This window comes from Carettochelys insculpta, chromosome 1, assembly GCF_033958435.1.
Source record: "Carettochelys insculpta isolate YL-2023 chromosome 1, ASM3395843v1, whole genome shotgun sequence".
In the NCBI taxonomy this organism is placed as follows: domain Eukaryota; kingdom Metazoa; phylum Chordata; order Testudines; family Carettochelyidae; genus Carettochelys; species Carettochelys insculpta.
This window is the reverse complement of record NC_134137.1, coordinates 148685000-148705794: the sequence shown is the minus strand read 5'-3', so window position 1 is coordinate 148705794 and position 20795 is coordinate 148685000. Positions and strand designations below refer to the sequence as shown.

The 20795-nt window shown below is 43.0% G+C and overlaps 1 protein-coding gene across 2 annotated transcripts in view; it reads right to left on the bottom strand.

The window, feature by feature from the left end:
• GLRA2 (glycine receptor alpha 2) overlaps positions 1-13457 on the bottom strand; it is a 175645-nt gene extending 162188 nt beyond the window's left edge. For both annotated transcript variants that reach the window (XM_074983351.1, XM_074983352.1), the window contains exons 1-2: positions 13390-13457; positions 11184-11317 (exon numbers count right to left, since the gene is read on the bottom strand). In XM_074983351.1, coding sequence (XP_074839452.1) covers positions 11184-11317; positions 13390-13457 — 202 coding nt within the window. The remainder of the gene's footprint in view (positions 1-11183; positions 11318-13389) is intronic.
• Between the last annotated feature and the right edge of the window lie 7338 nt (positions 13458-20795).

Genomic DNA, 20795 nt, shown 5'->3' with positions numbered 1-20795 from the left:
GTTTACCCAAGACAGCAGACAAGCATTGCCCTTGGAGTTGAAACCCCTGGCTCCTGTGGAACAGTACAAGCACAGCTTTCCATTCATTCTAAGGCAATCAGAACACATCAAGATGTTTGGAATGAAGAGAGATCCAATAGTGGAGTAACTCGCTGTGAAAATGTACAGGGAGGGGGATGTCTCCTGGGCACAATTTGGAGCAGGACCTGTTAGCTTTCTCCATCAGATACTCTCACAGGTGAAAGTTATGAGCTTCTTGAGTTCTGAATGGGAAGGAGCAACAGATATTGTACTTTACAGAGATATGCACCTTGCCCGAACAGTGCAGGCACCACTGATGTCCGTTACTGATGGAGAAGGAGCAAGGGCAGAAAATGCAATTTTGGAATCTCAGGACTCTGTGCACAGTTTTGGAGGCAGGGAAAGATTCCTCAACTAGAAGAAAAGAAATACTTTAAAGATTAAGTACTAAGTCAAGATATATTGCTAGTTACAAATGTTTTCTTTCTTTGCAAGTTATACAATGGGTGGAAAGACACAGTTCCAACTCAGTCCATACATTGGGAAGAAGGAACATGGGAGACATTGACCCGCACTGCCTCTTACGCCCTAAGTTGGGAGCACAAGGAGACCTACTATACATGTGTGGGCCAATGGACACTGCTTTGAAGAATTTCTGGACACAGGCACATGGTGTGCCTGAATATCCCTTGTGTGGAATATACACGGTGACTGGTACTCAGAGAAGAATGTCCTGTTCTGTTCATTCCCTTTGAAGTATCTGACATCTGCCACTGTCAGAAGACAGGATATTGAGACAGATGAACCATCAGTCTGACTCAGTATGGCCATTCTTCTGTTCTTGTGTATGTGCAAGTTCATATATAAATACATAAAGTGTTTATGTATCACTTACAAGTGTTTTCTAAGGTAATCTGAACACATCAAGATGTTAGCTGAGTGAGTCATTTCAGTGCATCATCCTCCATTACATGAAATATTTAATTCTATGTAGAACATTTAGAAATCTGATATGATCAAAATAAAACAATCTAAATAAAATTTTATCAGAAGAAAATTGTCCTCCTCTTTGACTTCAAAGAGCTTAGCTTTTGTTTTTGACCTCTGTAGCTTAAGCAGCAGCAGGCCCATATTCTACAACATCAGTCAAATCCACTGATATTGCTTATTTAAATCACTAGTTCTGAACAAAGCCAACATACCATAACGACAGTGATCACTTGCAGTCCCTGGAACTCCCTTTGGCCACACTGGTATATTGGAAGAGAACCCTAAATTAGAGAGTGATGGGCATGAATCATAAGCCTCCACCAGTGGCTTCGCATACTAAAGCAGGTATACAGGAATTTAAACTCACTAGAGAAGATGTTGGTTGCAGAGCTATGGTAAATCGGTTTAGCCACTAAAACAGCAGGCAAGCTGTGCATGTCAGCCCTCTGAGGCTCGATAGCATTTCCCTTTACTGTGTTTCACACAAAGAATCAAACAGCTGTTTATGAAGGGTTTGTCCTTATATACCGGCAAAGTCGTCACACAACTTTCTCAGAAATTAGTTGGAAGTATTTTGGGCAAAATATTGGCCATAATATTTAGGTACATAGCCAGGCTCCCTCTTATGCTCACAGGAAATGGCAGCATAGACATAAGGAGGATGACTGCCTGGCCATGTCCTCACTCAGACTGACAGATTGTTGGCCAGGCCATCCACCTACTTCTCAAAGGAGAACCCTGCCTGGTAACAATATGGCAGCACTGGCAGAAGGATAAGATGGGTCCTTTTATTCCTTTGGCAGACCCAATCAGGAAAAGACAGAATTTTGCCATCTGTTGGATTTGTCCCTTATGGATCTTGAATGGTTTGACATACCCAGTTTTTCATATTCATTTTGCCTGGCCTTAAGAAGGTTGTTAGCCATGCTCAAATCAAGCTCCACAGTTCCAAAGCCAACTCTGCATGGTAAGACTTTCCATATTTATCTGTTATATTTGACAGGGTTGCTTTAAAAGGTATTTCATTCAAATTGGCATCTTTTGGCTCGTGTTGAGCCATTTGTACACAGGGCATCTTCTTAGCACATCGGGAAGGGACACTGTCTTGCAGGTCTACTGACAGGAAGGGTAAAAAGGGGTGGGTGCCCCTGGGTCCAACATTTCGAAGGGGCTTGGAGCTCCAGCTGCCACCACAACTAAAGTAGCAGCAGTGGAGCCAGAGTTGCAGGCCCCTTTGAAACGTTGTGGAACACTGAGCCATTGCTCCATGTGCAGCTCTGAGGGAGTTTGTGAGGGAAAGGGGGTTGCACATCTTAATGCCCTAAGCCCCACCCCTTCCACCCTCGGCCCCACCCATTCCATTGCAGGGAGCCGGAATCTCTTGTTCCCTGGGACCACAGCAACCATCAGTTTTGCTGCAGTCATGTGTTATCTGTGGCTGCATTCTTTCCACTTCCCTTGTCACACAATATACCTCTTATTAAATGCTTATGTAATTTATTCCAGGTACATCCAGTGGACAAACAAGTAAGCAATGGTTTCAAACATACAGGAAAATCTGACAGCCATTTTCTGTAACACTTATGAAGCTAATTTTTAGCCCATGTATTTATTTTACTGATTTAAACCCACTGACTAAGCACAAAAATGACACAGCCTGATTATAATCACAAACTACTCTGTCATAATAATAGCCATTATATGCCCAAATGTCCTCTCTCTTCACAAGTCTTTTCTGTGTTTGCAGAGCTGTGTTTCAACCATACCCTTGCCCAAGAAGCAACAACTTTGGAGCAAGACATCACAGGATCATTGAATCCTAGGGCTGGAAGGAACCTCAGGAGGTCATCTAGTCCAGCCCCCTGCTTCAAGCAGGCTTAACCCCCACTAAGTCATCCTTGCCAGCACCTTGTCCAGCCAGGACTTAAAAACCTCGAGGGATGGAGAAACTACCACCTCTCTAGGCAACGAATTCCAATGCTTCACCACCCTCCTGGTGAAGTAGTTTTTCCTAATATCTAACCTACACCTCTCCCTCTTCAACTTCAGACTATTACTCCTTGTTCTGTCATCTGACACCACTGAGAACAGTTTCTTACCCTCCTCTTTAGAGCTCCCCTTCAAGAGGTTGAAGGCTGCTATTAAATCACCCCTAAGTCTTCTCTTCTGTTAACTAAACAAACCCAAATCTCTAAGCCTATCCTCATAGGTCTTGTGCTACAGACCCTTAATCATTTTTGTTGCCCTCTGCTGAACCTGCTCCAACACAGCCACATGCTTTTTATACTGGGGGGCCCAAACTGGACACAATATTCCAGATGTGGCCTCACCAGTGCCAAAAAGAGGGGAACAACTAGTTCTCTGGATCGGCTCGAAATGCTCCTCCTAATGCACCCTAGTATGCTGTTGGCCTTCTTGGCTAGAAGGGCACCCTGTTTACTCATATGCAGCCTTTCATCCATCGGACAATAAATTACAGTAACACTGCACTAGCTGGAGAAGGACACCACTGGACCAGTAAATATGAGCGTATACAAAAAATGGAAAGATTCTTTACCAAATCGTGACTGAAGGGAAATCAGCTAGCTGTGAGTACAGCTATGAGCACGATGTTTAACAGTCACTGTAATTAACATAATTATACTCTGCTACGAGAATGTAGAGTGTGAAATACGGGACAATGGGACCAAATCTTCTCCACACACACCCCCACACACAGACCTCCATTCTCAGTGGAACAAGTGGGCCAACATGGTCCAGTATGCTGGACCAGCAAGTTATTATTATCCAGGACAGCGTACTGCAGAGCCTGCCTGCCGGCCTTCCCTAGCTGCTCCAATGGCAGCCGTGCCTCAGCATACAGGACTGAGGAGTGGGGGACATGGCTGGGAGCGCTACAGCAGCCAGAAGAGCTGCCACTTTCTGCTCCTTTGCTCGCTGCCCCTCCCAATGGGAAAAGGAGCAGAACACCAGGTCCTATCCCCACCCGCAGCCTCTCCACGGAGCTCTGTCTCTGTGCACAGTGCTGGAGGGTGTGCTGGGACTTCTGCTCTTTTCCTTGCTGAGGAAAGGAGCAGAACTGTCAGCAGCTCCTACCACTGCTGTACCACCTCCAGCCCTGCTCCTGCCAGGTAATGTGGAGTGGAGAGTGGAAGGGCCCGCGTGTCCTGGCTGGGGGCAGACCAGAGTCATGTGGGACATCATGTACCCCCTGCTTAGCTGGTGTTCCCCTCGCCCCAAACCAGTAAGAACTTTTGCTTACTTGCACCACTTCCATCTGCTTACTGCCACCCCCACAGCTCAGTGCAGGCAGATGTCACCTTAATTAGCCTGATGGGACACCCCTGGCATAACTGTATCTAGACCACCACCTTCTCTGGCAGTAGCTCATGCAGGATTGGTCCCAAAGCATACAATAATGACACTAAATTACTATGCCATTTTGCGGGTGTTGCATAACATCCTTAATGTAAAATTCCAGCAAAACAGAAAGGTGCATTAACACACAGGGCTGTATTTTTCAAGGAAGCTGGGGAGGGTTGTGAGAAATCCACTGTGAGTCACTGGTGGAGCCCAGTGGGTTTTTTTGAGCCTCATGATCCTGTAAGGAGTTAAGCCGAGTAGAGTCGAGTAAAGCTGAAGGGAGATCATGCTTGTGGATGGCAAGAACAATGCACTCAACGGTTGTAGTAAGCCACTGGCTGTGAGAGAGAGAGGCTGAGGCCACACTAGCACCTCCTCTTGGCAATATGGCACTTTGGAATATGCTAATGAGGCACTCCATGAATATGCAGCACCTCATTAACATAATGGCAGCTATGCACACTTTGAAACTGCCAGTTGAAATGCATGCCACCTGTGTAGCTGGGGGCCTTTCAAAACACTCCCCCCCAATTTTGAAAGCCCCTTCTTCCCAAAACCAAATGGGAAGAAGGGGCTTTCGAAATCAGGAGGTTGTTTCAAAAAGCCCTCAGCTACACAGGCGGCGTGCATTACGAAACCAGCAGTTTCGAAGCACGTGCGGCTGCTATTATGCTAATGAGGCACTGCATATTCCTGGAATGCCTCATTACCATATTCCAAAGTGCCACATTACCATAGCTTCCCTGAAAGGAGGGGCTAGTGTGGCCACAGCCAGATCCTCACAAAAGTTCATGCAGGGAACATAAGCACATAAGGATGACCATCCTTGCTCAGACCAAAAGGCCAGCTAACCAAATATCCTGCCTTTTAGCAGTGGCCAGTGCCAGATGCCAGAGAGGGGATGAACAGAACAGATAATCATCACATGATCCATCCCCTGTTGTCCGTTCCCAGCTTCTGACAAACTGAGGATGGGGACACCATCCCTGCCCGTCCTATCTCATAGACACTGAAGGACCCATCCTCCATGAATGTATCTAGTTATTTTTTGAGCCCTACTATAGTCTTGGCCTTCAAAATCTCCTCTGGCAAGGAGTTCCACAGGCTGACTGTGCGCTGTGTGAAGAAAGACTTACATTTAGTGACCTCCTAACTCCTGCCTTATGAGTAACTAGCATTTCCTTATCTATTTCCTCTACATCAGTCATGATTTCATAGACCTCATCATATCCCCCCTTAGTCACTTCTTCTCCAAGCTGAAAAGTTCATTTTATTAATCCCCCCTGGAAGGGAAGATGTTCTGTACCCCTAATAATTTTTGTGGATTTTTTTTCTGAATCTTTTTCAAGTCTGAATTTTTTAGATAGGGCAACTGCATCTGCACGTAATATTCAAGATGTGGGTGTACCATGGATTTGTACAGCAGCAATAAGATATTTTTGGCTTTATTATCTGTCCATGTCTTGTTACTTCTACGCATGCTCCTTCCAACTACACCCAGTAATTCCCCTGTGCCCCAGAAGGGAACTGTCTTGTGATGTCAGTATGTCAGTCAGGTTCAGTAGTACTGTCACCACCCTCACTCAGCATTTCAACTTTGAGGTGCAGCTTTAGATTAAGGCGGGGTTCCACAGAGAGCTCCCTGTTAGAGATTACCGAGAAGATGTGTTACTGCAGCTTCTGACCACCCAGTTCACCGTGTCTTCTGGGCTTTGTCACTCACATTATCCACATATCCCCAACTCCCTAGCAGAAGCCACTGGGTCCCTGATTCTGAATTCATATCAACCCAGGGAGGCTGAATATGGTCAGTCGTGTCATGAGAGCTGTCCGTTGAAGGCATGCCAATGGTTAGTCCCTCACACCTGCACCTAGTCTTTCCCCCTTCCCCGCCACCACCACTTTAACTGCAATTATTAAGCACATAGAAGTGACCTGCCCCTAGCTGGCAATAGGAGTAATTGAAAATCCTAAAATAAAACCTAAGATATTTCTTGAATTGCATATAAGCACCTACGTCCTCTAAACCAGATTCTGAACTTGTGTAAATGAGTTCAGCTCCTCTGAAATGTATGGAGCTGTATCCATTTACACCAGCTGAGGACCCAGCACCCTACCTCTACTCCTTCTCATGCCCATTGTGTCTCCTTGTCGCCTGGGGACTTCTCATTGTGGACATAGAGATCTGCTCGCATGGGTGAGGGCTGTGTTCATTTTTTCTAAACATCTGCATACGAGAGCTGAGCACACAGTGGGGATGAAATCCTTGCTTCACTAAAGACAATGAGAGTTTTGCCATTGGCTTTGACAGAGCAAGTATGTCACCCATCACAGGACTGACCTTTTGGTTGGCTCTTCATGTTGCTTTCAGCAGTGCAGAATGGCTTGCAGGATTGAATTACGGTGGGAATTCAGTGCAAACTTCTGCTCATATACTGTCATTGCTACTGCATATGGTGTGCAAAACATACTAATATAACTGGAAAATATGGGTTTTCTTCTTTGCTTTCCTTGAGTGTTTAAAATTTCAGCTTGTTTTTAGATTATACGGTTGTAGGAAATGAAAGTTAGAAAAAAAATGAACTAACTTTAAAGGTCAGACAATGCAGGAGAATTTTAATTTTAGATTGTCGTTCTGTCGTCCCTGTGAGCCAGGTGATTACGTTGTTGATATGCATGGCCATCATAGCATTGCATATGCTTTTGCCCATCATCTTGAGTCAGCCTGAGGGAAGCAGGTGATCTTCCATGACAAAACACTGCAACACTACTGCATTCTCGCTCTTGTCTATGAAGAAAGTATTTCCTGGACTATCACACTGCAGCACTAATGCCCTCTTCTGTTACCACTGCTATCCCTAAGGAAAATGAAATGAAAAAGGAAGTACCACTCTCCCTTCAGAAGTTCTTTGGTTTTATAATTTAAGGCAGGATACTCATGTCATTTCAGTGACTTGTGCCCACGGATCCACTTGTACTCAGTGTTCTTTGGAAACAAGGTTCTCCTAACAAGGTAGCAAAGGGAGAGAAATATCAGCTTGAACCACAGCACCCGAGGCAACACTGACCTGAGTCAGTGGAAGGATTTGCGTGGTTTCAGTCAGAACTGGATCAAGCCCTTAAATGTTTCAATTTAAATATGGCTTAATATTCTTCTGACTGTCCTTTGTTAAGCTATTAGGACCTTCAGCTTCAGTAAAATGCAAATGTAAGGCCACCTGTGCTGCATTTGAACACCTGCTACTGGCTTGCATTCGTTTTGTCCGGCTCACAGAGCTCAAGATAAGGGGCTGTTTAATAGTTGTGTAGATGCTAGGGATTGGGCTGGAGTCTGAGCTCTGAAATGTGTGAAGGGAGTCATTCCCAAAGCCCAGGCTCCAGTCCATGCCCAGCATCTACTCTGCAATTAAACAGACCCTTAGCCCAAGCCTGACAAGCCTGCATTGGCTGGAACAGGCCAGCCACAGATGACTAACTGCAATGTATGCATTCTCTTAGTGCTTGACTTACAAGGCTAAAAGCAAAAACATTCGTAGCTGATGGCTGTCACCCTGTCCTTACCTCAATCTTTAGTGCCTATCATGGTGACCATCAGTTTCATGCCCTTCTGATTATCCACACAGTATCTTATTGGACTGATAGGAACTGGAAAACAACTTTCTATTGAAAGTAACAGCAAATGGGCAATGACAATTCAAAAGGCCACTAAAGGAAGGCTTTGCGCTGAGCTGTGTTTCTATTAAAGAGCTAAATGTTAACTTGTGTCATCAACGGATAATATTTAAATTATCTCTTATTCACCCTGCTGCTTTCACTTAATCCATCTGGATTCTTGAGTGAAAAGTACAAATAAGAAAAATGCTATAGTCAATTACTCTATCTGGGTAAAGCATTTTGCTTAAGTGAACATTTTTCCCTTGAGCTAAGGTGAGTTGCCTTTATGTCACAAGCTTATAAAATAGTGGTCTGATTTAAATGACTCAGATTTTGAAATCTGGCATATTAATGCATTTGAATTAATGAAGTAGCGTAAAATAAGAGGATGCAACAGAATTGCCTTCTTCATGAATACCAGTTTCTTTACTGACAAAGCAAAAATGCCAGTTATAGACTGGAGAAAAGCAATGCGACTGAGCTGTTATAGGCATGAAACAGAAGCAATCTGGATAAACTGATAAACAATATCCAAAGTACTGTGGTTCACCATTTCTTTTGTAAAATGCAGTTAATATTTCCCTATTCCATAACCATATACAAAGTGCTTTAATACATTTCTCTTATTTTGAATGTTTATATTGTACTTATGGATCTGATCACAAAAGCAAAGCCAAACAGATCAGTAAAATCTCAGAAAGTGAAATATACTTTATTTCATAATCCTGAATTCAGTACAAAAACATCTTTATAATATACAAACTCACAACAGATATGCACTATGATCCTCCACACAAGCCATCTGACTTTTTATGTATATATTAATTTTAAAGGGAATACTGTGCAAATCAGAAAGACAATCCCTTCTGCTTGTACTTATTGGAAAATTTTAATGAGATTTGAGCATTGGTCAAAACTGTGGTTTTCAGTTAAATAACTGGAACCTGGAATATACGGTAAATAGGCCAAGAAGGCAGCTATGATTTTTGAGGGTTTTCCCAGGTGTCATGAAAGTCAAAACTTCTGCCATAGCAGCTCCACTCTGGCCCATCAAACATGATGGTTTTGTAGAGAGGATGGGATAATAGAAAAGATGACATAACCTGTTAGAACCTTCAGACAAAGATTCAGAATAAGGGAAGTTGTGCAAATGTTGAAGATGAATTTCTGATTTAAAAGAGCTACACAGTACAATTGTGCTCTGAAAAATGACTTTGTGAAAACAGCACTGTGGGGGGTTCCATGTTTTTTTGACACTTAGGGCTTTGCTGTACCTCTAAGGCACAACCCTCTTTTTGAGCCAGTGGGGAGCCACCACCTCCCTGGGGGAACACTGGAAGTAATTCATGTCAGGCTCTTTGGAATGAAACAGCATCCCCACTTTTATTGGGTATTGCTTATTACCTCCAACGCAGTCAGTCAGCTCTGCTACCAAATGCATCGAAGGCACAGCACAGCAGGCCTAATTGCTCCTACTCTTCTCCCTTGGAGGTGCTACATGTTTCCAAGGCAGCAGGACAGAAGCAATCTGTGCACCCTTGTGTATATAGACTGCTATACTGTCTAGTCTTATGTACACACGGTGTAGAGTGAGATGGGTTCCTCCATTCTCATACCTTACTCCACCCCCCGGGGAATGTATCCTTCACAATTATTTATCTGATCAGTTCAGGACAAATTCTTCTTTCTTTTACATCATGTCAAGTTTTACTGAGGTCCTGTGACTGCATGAGGTGTGAGTGGAAGCAGAACATTTTCTGGGTTTTTGTTTGTTTTTTACTACTAACAATACAGCCACCGCTACAGAAAGGACTTAAGCATGGGTTCAACTTAGCATACGTGCTTAAATAGCATTGAAGTCAATGCCTAAGGACTTTCCCAAATTGGGGCCATGGTTTGGCTGGCAGTTTCATCTGCTTTACTTGGAATCTGGAAGTCACACTAGCTTCTTTCCAGCTCATGCATCATAAACAGTAGAAAAGGATTCCACATTCCAAATTCTTCCATTTGCACAGGAGGGAGTGAAGACAGAAATTGGTTCTTGATTTGAAACATAATGAACATTGCTGTCACTGGTGGTGTGAGCTCCCTCGTAGTAGCAGCACTCACCACCTGAACAACATTCTTTCACTCTCACACTGACAGCTTTCATTGCTCACAGGAGTAAAAAGTAGTAATCATTAAAAAAAATTGTCGGCAAAGTCAGCATATTTGCAACTGAAACACATACAGGGAAGCAGACCCACTGACGAAGAAAATACACTTTCACTTTTCAAAAAAGTGCACTTTGAGCTTAGATTTCTTTGTTCGAAAAATGGGGCAGGTTGGTAGAACCATAGCACTCTCAAGCCATACTAAATGCTGAAGGGAAAATTTGATCTCTCCTCGCTTCTATTCTAGGGACCAGATCCTGAACTCACTAGCATAGATGAGGAAAGGGCAAAAGCAGCACAAACACTGCTCATCCACTGACTAGCAGCAAACCTGCAGGAACCTCCTCACCTGCAGCCTTACATGTGCTGATGGTGAGGTGCTTTTGGTGATTCTTTAAGCTGCAATGAAAGAGGTGTGAGAAGAATAGCAGGGCAGGGAGTAGCCAAACAAAAGCACAAACCTAGGTAACCCAAAATCAGCATAGGAAATGGGAATTGGCTATGTCCATTACCATACCCCATAGCCGCAGTGCTTGAAAAAAGCCTATTATGCAGGTACCCTGGTCCCTAGTTCCCTGATCTCCCTCACAGCTTTACATGGGCACTGCACTTGTAATTGGACTTTGCATGAGAGTTCAAGATTTGGTCCCATGTGTCTAGAAACTTCAGAAATCAGTAAATCCTATAGTACTTAGTAAGGGAACATGGAACTCTGTTTCTAGTTTAGAGTTGTAACTACAGAGATTTTCAGAAGTGACTTATAGCAAAACCAAACTTTGATCCCTTTACCAATACCATTTAATGTATGACTCGGAGGGGTCTGATTCTCCACTGTGCTTCTTCAGCTTTATGCCAATGAAATAATTGATTTCAATAGAAGGACTGTTCTGTAAAACTGGCATAATGGAAAGGCGAATCGGGCCACAAATGTAACATTATCAAAGCCCATAACACTGCAGGAAAATTTCCAAGGAGTTGATCCATATACATAGAGAAACTTACCTTTAAAATTTGGTCTGATTCTTGCATCATACCCTGATGTCCTTCCCATCAATTTGTCCAAAAAATCTGAAGGAGACAGGGTCTGTGAGGGAGATTTTCCAGATCTGGATTCATGTTCTTTACAGAAAGCCGTCCTAAACAAATTATTAGTTACCATTAGTGACTATTCAGCTTTCATTACCTTTGAAATGATAATATTATAATAATAATACTTGTAACGCATTGATTGTTTGAATGGATCCTTGTTTTCATCAGAAAACTTTATTTTAGAAGTCAAAGGAAGTTTCTGGTAAAAGAAATATATCAGTGTCTGACAATTTGTTCTATGGAATACTTACACTAGAAAAAGAAAATCGTTAAAACTTTAGGATTTTAAATAGAAGTCTTCAACATATATGATTATTGAAAGCAGTCTCCAAAGGACTGCAATCTCTGAATTTATGTTATTATAACAGTTACACATACGCAAATGAAACCATTTTCACATTTGGTTGGTCCTGAAGTTTAAACTTCCATGCAGTGACTGATAAAACTCATCACACAAGAGTTGTTGACTTTGTTAATACCCAAAACAAAACAAAAACGTTGGAAGAGCAATAGTCTTTGCAGAGTCCATCTAACTTGGTCGAAAATTGTATTAATTAAGGACCCATTTCTTTACCAGCTGTAAGTTTATTTTCCCTGAAAAGCATTTGAAAAACAAACATATCTGATTTTAAACTTTTACCAGTAAGCAACATCCCCCATCTTTCCCATCAACTTGTATTTATAGAAAGACCTCTTCACATAGGTCTGTGTCTTGAGTTTTTACATTAAGGTAATGGCACCATCATGTCTTTGTAGCATTGTAGATATAGCATTTGAGGTATTTCAGGGGAAGGGACTCTCGGCAAGGTGGTCCCTAGAAAAGAGAACCCAGGGACACTGGACTGTAGGGACATGAATTCTGTCATGCCTGTTATTAAATCAGTGAGGTTAACATATAACTCTTTCTGTTGGTTCCTAACCTATCTGTTTTATTTGTTTTATGTTTTAATGGACACACTGAGAGGCATTGGAAGTAACCCTATTACAATGTCTTCTACAGTGTTGGTGTTAAATATGTGTCCAAAAAGCAGCTTTCAGTTTGAGCAGTATTTCTTGTTACTATGTTTGTCGTCAACATGTATGTAACTATCAGTCAAACAAACATGATTATCTGAAATCTAAAGCAAAAAAAAAACTTATTTCCCTCTAAAATATTTGAATTGATAAAATACCGTTATCTTCAACATTTGTGATGGTATCAACATATTTTGCGGCTTCTGTTTTTCTGATGATCACATGGTACTGCCTTGATATTTTAACAAAAGTAGAAATTATTCTGCACTTCACTGACAGAAATGTAATATACAATGCTAAAAAGTGAGTAGCCATTCAACATACTTATTTGGCATGACCTCACACAAATCACTCGTATCTACATTTGGAACCACTCTACTGAGTGATGTGGCCATCCCAAACTCGTGAATATAGATAATATTTCACTATGTCACTTTGCATACAAACACATGCACACACACACACACACACACACAAACACAAAACATATTAAATTCATGAAACTCAGGTGAACCAGAGCTTTGACAAATAGCCCTCCAATGTTTTTTGGAAAGATAAGGAAAACTCAAGAGCTGAAGCAATTTCTTCCCCATTCTTTGAATTTTTAAGAACATTCCTATATACTGCTGCTTGAAGGCAGGAGTGTAAGAGAATGACTGACTGGTCCAAGGCTGTCCCAAATTCAGAGGACTGGTTCTCCAGAGACAAATAACCACATCCCTGAGAAAATGAGTTCAATCATTCCCACAGCCTGGAAGAAACAAGGCAACCTAGTAAATAACTTCCAGTGGGAGTGGACAGACTACGCTGCGTTCCAAAAAGGAAAAAAAATGATGAAAAATGTTGTTCAGCTACGTAGATGTTATTAATATATCATTATAAAAACAAGTCTTTAAATCAGAGAAGGGGAAAATGTATTGCACAAACTTGGTAATTTTTGTGTGTTACCAAGCAACGAGGCTTTTCCAACAAAGATGTTGCCTATATCATATTAATATGAAATACCTTCAGAGGAGAAAATACACTAGCTTAATGTAAAGTGCTTTCATATAGCTATGTTTTGCACACCTTTTGGCAAATATCAGTGCACAGTTATTTCACCTACCTCAAGTGGTTTGTCTCTAAGAAAAATGCAAACAAGGCTGTCAAAATTTTCACTAGCTGCCCGTTCATTCCTCCTGTTTTCTGTGATGATTATGAAAAATATCCCAGAAACGATTCCAGAGAGAAGCAGGGGGGACTACCTTGTGCTGACTAGATTTCCAAATCCAACAATAATCTGATTTTCTTGAAAATCAAGAAGAGGAGATCTGGATGTCTACGAATTGGGGGTAAAACATAAGAAGTGCCAGTCCTCGGAATCATGGTCAGGTCAAAGCCAGGCTCATCCCCAGCAGCCGATACAAAAGACACAAAGCATCGGAACTGGTGGATCGATCCCTCAGCTGTTTTTCCTGAATGATGAAAAAAAATAACCCCCAGTAGCCCCGCTACCTTGAGAACATCCTGCAAAAGAAAATCGCTGCTGGCGAGCTGCCTGCAGGGGCTCTGTTTGACTCCCCTTTGGCTTTGGAAATCAGGATCTCTGAGTCGTTGTGGGGCTGTTTCTTTGGTGCCTCCCGCCCTGTCCCCGGCCCCGGCTGCGAGTTGGAAGTACTGCTGGGGACTGATCGGCGTGGGCTGCAGACCCCGCTCAGCTCCTGCGCCGGAATGAGAGAGACCGGAGCTTCCCCTGCTTGTAAATTTCAGCACTTGGACAGCTCCCAGCCCGGCTTGTGCGCATGCCTCTTGCCCCCGCCGGGGGAGAGGGGTTTCAAGCGCAGGACGTGCCTGGGGTTCAGAGCCCTGCGCTCCCCGTAGAGTCGCTGACTAGCTCCCCCTGGGCTCCAGTGCCCTGCGTCGGGGGCAGCGAGGCGCCTGCCTGCCGGCAGAGGAAGTCAGGCGCTGGGGCTGGCCTGGCCCATGACCAGCTGGCTGGCGAGGCCGGAGAGCCTGGGGGAAAGCGGCGTGGAAACGGGGTAACCCCAGGAATCCCCAGCCGCTGTCATCGAGGCCCCCTCCCCGGCCCTTCCACACCAGGGCAGCACCGCCCGGCGCTGGGCTGGGCACTGAGGGGAGAAGGGAACCAGTCTACTGGGACTGGGGGAAGGGCAAGGTCGAGGTGGCCTGGGAGGGGGAGGCAGGTGAAGGCCCATGGTTCTGTCTCCCCACCCCCGAAGAAGCAGGGACCTCTGTGCTTCTGGCCCCTGTGGAGCAGAGAGGTCAGGGCAGGACTGGTCACTGGCCCTAGGAAAGGAGGAAGAGGAGTCTGCCTTTGTCAGTCCCATTGGAAAGGTTGGGGGAGCTGCCTCCTGCCCTGGCTGTCCAAGGGAAGAGGCAAAGAAAGGACCCGCTGTGGTCGTCAGCCTCCCTCTCGACCCCAGCATGGTGTGCGTGGGAGTGGGGCAGGGGAAAACAGCTGCTCCCTTGTCTCAGTGGGAATGGGCGAGTTAGAACAGCCCCCATCCTCTGCTCAGATATGTGGGGGCTTTGGGTGTGATAGCGTTACCCATGGGACAGGAAAGCAGCCCTGTGTGCCAATAGGTGCTGGAACTAGGGGTGTGGAGTGCTGCAGCGCCCCCCGGCTTGAACTGGTTTCCATTGTATACAGTGTTTCCAGTTTGGTTCACCAGCTCTCAGCAACCCCCGTCCCCCCACTGTACAATGTTTCCAACACACCAGGGTGAGCCCTGACTAGGTGAGGTGCATGCTTGTGAAAGGCTGAACAAGTCCCTTCCTCAGCCATTATGAGGAAGAAAAAAGGAGCCCCAAGACCGGAGCACTTGTGGAGAAGTGGGGCAAGTTCCCCTGAAGCATTTGTGAGAGCAGCAAGAGGCTTTTTGCCCTTCGTGAGGAAGGAGACAGGTGAAATGCTTCCTTCATCCACTCCCCTGCTTCTCTTTCCCTGAGATTCCCTGAAAAGGTGAGGTGAAGAGACTTGATGGAGTTCATTCAGTAGGTCAATGATAAAACCCATGCATACAGGCCTTGCCTCTTAACCCAGCCCACTCCCCAACCATTGTGTCTCCAAGACCCTGTACTGTTTATTTATTTGTTATGTCTTTCTGTGGTAAACTGGAGTGAGACCTGATGTGATTGAGAACTTAATTCAGGGAAGACATGACACATCATTTGGTGCATCTGAGACACATAAAAGCTGACATTGGTAATGGCAATTGGTAGACGCTCCTGTGATTGCCTTTCTGAGTTTGTTACATACAGGCATAAATTGGAGAAGCCCCAGAAGGTACAAAGGACTGAAGCAGTCTGCAGCTGGCCCCAGCACCGGGGAGGGTAGACAGGTAGTGCTGTATCTTTATCCTTCTTAGCTGCACTAAATAGGGCCCAGCACACATGAGGATGGAGCCTATCACATAAAATATTTTGGTAATTTATTTTAGGTAGCTAAATGACAATGTTGTGGAGCCTGTTGTTCATGTGAGCATTATGGAAATCAATCAGTGGAAAAAGAAATTATCTTTTTCCCCTTTTACACCTCCCAAATAACATGTTACTCTTCTTACCTCAGTTTTATGCCCAGTTATATCCCCCTCCTCCTTCCCCTCCATCAACTCACTTCACTAGAAACACTATTTTATTCCTTCAAACAGGCTCCCCTGAAAACATACACTTTGAAACACCAAATACAAAGATATTTTCATTCCCTTGTATGTAAAAAAACCCCACAGTTTATGACACATTTTTTTCTAATGGTTGTTTTCATCTTTAAACATTGCCTGTGAAGAACTGTAGCTGTGTTCCCAAGTTAGTCAGGGATCAAGGCTATTTAGGATTGCTCATTAAACCAAAAATAGGTGTTTGTATTTAGTTAGGTACAGTACGTGTACAGTACAGTACAGTACAGTACAGTAAATATATATATATATATATAACTGTACAGTTAGGTACAGTACGTGTACAGTACAGTAAATATATATATTTACTATGACCTATTGGCCAGGAACAGAAGTTAGCAATCATTCATTTTCTGGTCCTTTATGGTAGCACGACTCTCCTACAAGCTCACAAAGAGGAGTAAAATGTACAAGTATAATCCAAACACAACTATGTCCCCTCCTTTCTCTGCCAGGGTAACAATATCAGCTGTAATATGGAAGTTCTAATACATGAAATGTCAAAGACACGTGTATTTGTTAAATCACTACCACAAATGTCCGATCCACACCACATCACAAATATTTGCTGACTCGCTGTACTCTGACATCCAACAATACCCTCAGCAGACAGTTCTGATTAAAATGGGATTAAACAAGAGAAGCCATATGATTGCTACTGTGGTATCTCATTTTGGGAAGTGCTGCCTGAGAGATGATGCTACAAATATCATAATACAATGGGATTCCTTTTCCCTTAGATAACAGCATTTATTTCAAAATGTCTTCCTAACCTCCCCACTTTCAAGCAGGGAATTGCTGCTACTGCTAGGTAAATTACTCCTGCAATTTTGGACTAAAGAAAAATTGTGAAGTAACAACTTCTTCCAACAACCAGATATATCTATTATGTCTCTTTACCCTACACTGCCACCTGCTTAAAAATATGAGGAATCTCAGGGATGCTTGTGGATGTCATACCACAGAAATCATTGTATTATGTTGGTATATCTTTGCAGAGCGTCTTTAAATAGATTTTTGTGACAGCACTCTTGCTTTTATGGGCAGGAAGATATATAGCTATATGCCTCAAGGTGCACCAACTGATACTCCAATTGTAAAGATTAGAAATAAATAGGTTCTGCATGTTTTTAACTAGCCAAGTTATTCTAAGCCATGCCTCTGAACAGCTGTTTCTCTGTTTCTCAGCTGTCTTTCTCAAAATAGTCCTCCAAGTATCCTGTCCTCCATTTTTTTAAAAATATTTGTAAAAATGCCATAAGAGGCATAACAGGCCATAGCCTAATGTTATATGAGGGGTTTTTTTTTTCCTCCTTAGTGATAAAAAGCTCCTGCTAATTTCAATGAGAGGGCTTTTTTTCTTTTTAGGAAATGACTACATTGAAGGACTGAATTAAAAAAATGAATACATGTTTTAAAATTAGGTCTAACAATGCAAAATAAGAAATAGTATATTTGGGCAACACAAAACAACTAGGACCTCTATTTTAGGGTGTCGGGCATGCTACCATTATTCACCCATGGAGGAGACCTTCCATGCACAGATGCCCCACTCCTGTGAAGCAGTTGTCAGTGGTCACTGCATGGGTTTCTGCCTCCCACACAAATTCTGTAGAAGGCAATGAAACAGGGACAGTCTTTAAGGACTTCCCCATATCAGGACGCTTAGGAAAATATAAGTGAATCAGCTAAAAGTGTGAAGTCATTATGTATAAATTAAAGTGCCTTAACAGCCCATCCCACCAATACTCTCACTCAGAGAAAGATTTAAATGACAGGGAACTAAGGCAACTTTTGCCCTAAATGGAAGTGTCCCCACAATGCATCTGGATCTCATACCTTTAATTGATTCGTTTTAACTCTCTTGAATGACCCCAAGTAGCTATGCCCTAATCTGTCATTTTGTCTAGAAATGGATTATTTTTTTAAGGCGTAGCCTTTTGTGAGGGACAGTACAGAGAATAATAAATCACAAGGGAAATATTGTGCCCCAGAAATATACATTGATGCCACGTATCCCCCTGCTGCTCTTGAGAGAGTAATTTACTATCTTCAAGGAGAAAAATGTGCTTCTCTTGAGCCTGTCTGGCTGATCATCGGCACATGATCAGACACAGCCATGGCTCTACCAACTCTTTTCTCCCTCTGTGCCATTAGTAGCTCCTGGGGAATGACCTTAGCGGCTTCTTCTATAAGCCCCTATGCTCAGAGGTTGCTATTGGGGCAAACCTTACTTCAGGAGCACCATATTCCCTCTACCCTCTTGGACAACTGCCTTAGGTGTAGACTAAACTTTTAGCCTGTAATCTTCCTGGGGCCTGTCATTTATATGTCTGCAACATTCCATGCAACCTATGGCACTGTATAAACAGCAGATCATTGACTGAGGGGAACTGTCGCAGGCTCTGAGGCCATCAACTGCGGCTTCTTGTAAACATGTTTAATAAGCGAGAGTTTTTCATTTTAGGAATATGTTTTAGCTGTGAGATATTATGGAGTCATCCTTCTGCCTTATTTCCAGTAGTTTTGTGATTGTGAACTTAGGGAGGTTGTGTTTAACTGACAAGTCATCAAAAGAGTAAAAAAAAAAATCTTGAGTTGAATCTTTAGTGAGAGTATTTCCTTTTAATTTTTTATAATTCCACTCTGAGTACAATAATCTTGATTCATCCTAAGGGCAAAGCTTGCTTAAATCCATCCCTGTTCAGCAAAGCACTTAACCCCCCTTGCTTCAACAGGTCTTGTGTCTTAACAACCCCCTGACAATCTGCTAACTCCAAACTCATGTTGCCTTCATGACAGAAAGGTTCAGTACCTGTTTTGCTTCTTGGCTTCTTGGCCATCCTACTACCTCCTTCAGCGCCTTCAGGGAGTCTAGCTCATCCCCATTTCTCTATGACACATGAAAAATTAAGCTCCAAAGGGCTTCATCTGACCATTTTGAACAATTTACAAGCCAGTCAGGAGTCAGAAAGAAACAAAATCCACCTAAACCAACTCAAAACTTGATAACAGACCATGCAAAGTTGTATTGAATTTTTAATACTGATAATCAGATAGTGAGGAGAAAAGCTATATCCCTTTTTGATGGCATACTGGCAAAAATATCTATTTTCATGAAAAATCTAAGATCTAGGAAAAGGGCAGCATTTGACTATTTGATAATAACATACTTGGAAAATAGTTACAAAACTTGTCATAAACACTCATTGATGGACCTAAGCTATTAAGCAACCTACAGTGTATCTAGGATCCTGAAATAGGAATAATACTTAACCTTAGCATTGATGAAGGCTTCGTGATGTGCAATTTCTTTCTATGACTCAAAGAATACACATAATCTCATCACATGCCTTTCAGCTGCAGGACATCATCCCTCCACATTCAACATGCTTATCACAGAGGAATACCAAGGGGAATGATCAGAAACAGACTGGAACATGTTCTACTAATAAGATCTCATTTAAAAAATGCACACAAGTTTGTGGTATGTTCCTGAAACAACCGTAATAAAACTCAAAAGTTCAGAGGCAGAAATAAATAAACTCATATGATTTGGATCAAAAGTCATTGATAGCTCCTTGAAACTGTTTAATGTAGGTCACTACAACTGAAAAGAAAAATGTAAGAGGTCTGACTGGATTAATAAGGGTGCCAAAATTGTGGACTGATATTAAAAACTGGATTTCCCAGCTAGGGTAAATTGATATAGGTCAGTTGATCCCACTGAAAATGTACCTGTTCACAGACAATGAGGATCTGACTCAATGGCTATGCCTACACTAGCCCAAATCTTCGACATGGCCATATTCAGAGCCTCATTAGCATGCCACCAGCCGCGGCTCTTTGAAATTGCCGCATCTCGCTGCTGCGTGGCTCATCCAGGCAGGTGCCCTTTTTGAAAAGACCGCGGGAACTTCGAAATCCCCTTGTCTCTATCAGGAATAAGGATAGGAATAAGGGGATTTCAAAGATCCCGGGGTCCTTTTGAAAGGGAACCCTATTTGGACGAGCCACGTGGCAGCTGGCCGCGGCAATTTTGAAGAGCTGCGGCTGGCAGCATGCTAATGAGGCGTAATATGCATTTCAGTGCCTCATTAGTAATTTCCATGGCCATTTTGAAGATTTGGGCTAGCGTAGACATGGCCAGTGTGTGCACTGGCTGCCATAGAATAAAGAAAGGGTCTGATCCAAAGACTATTGAAAGTAATTGGTAGACTTTCCATTGATCTTCATGGGATTTAGACGAGGCTCATGGAGTCAAGCAGAAAAATTGTCAAGTCCAATATATGGACTTAGTAGATGGACTAAAACAGAAATGTTTGAGTTCAGCTAAAAAGTTATAATCCTGAACTTGTATATCTTGACTTCATTGGTACTAATTTGATTCATACTAAGTGAGAGTCTGGCCCAGCAAATCTTCTGATCCCCCAGATCCCTGAGAAATAATGTAATGTTGGATTATTTAACTTTCCCCCAACCTGGAATCTTAGAGACTGGGCTCCAGTCCAAGCCCAAATGGCTACGTTGCAATTTTATAGGCCTATAACCCGAGCCCAAGCCAATTAACTCAGGCAAGCTGTGCCCATGTTTGTAAGTCTTTTATTGCAATGTAGATATCTTCTTGGGGTCTTAAATGGATGCCTACGTGGACACTTTGCAAATCTCTTCTGATGAAGCTCAAGCATTCTTCACTTTAGAAAGTATTTGCTGACTTGGAGGAAGGAAATGTGCCAAGACATCCAAAAGTAGTTTCAGCCCTATGCCAGCTGTAAATTACAATCTTTCTGTACCGTGCAGGTCCAGGCCTGCCAACCAAGGTTCAGGAAAATTGGAA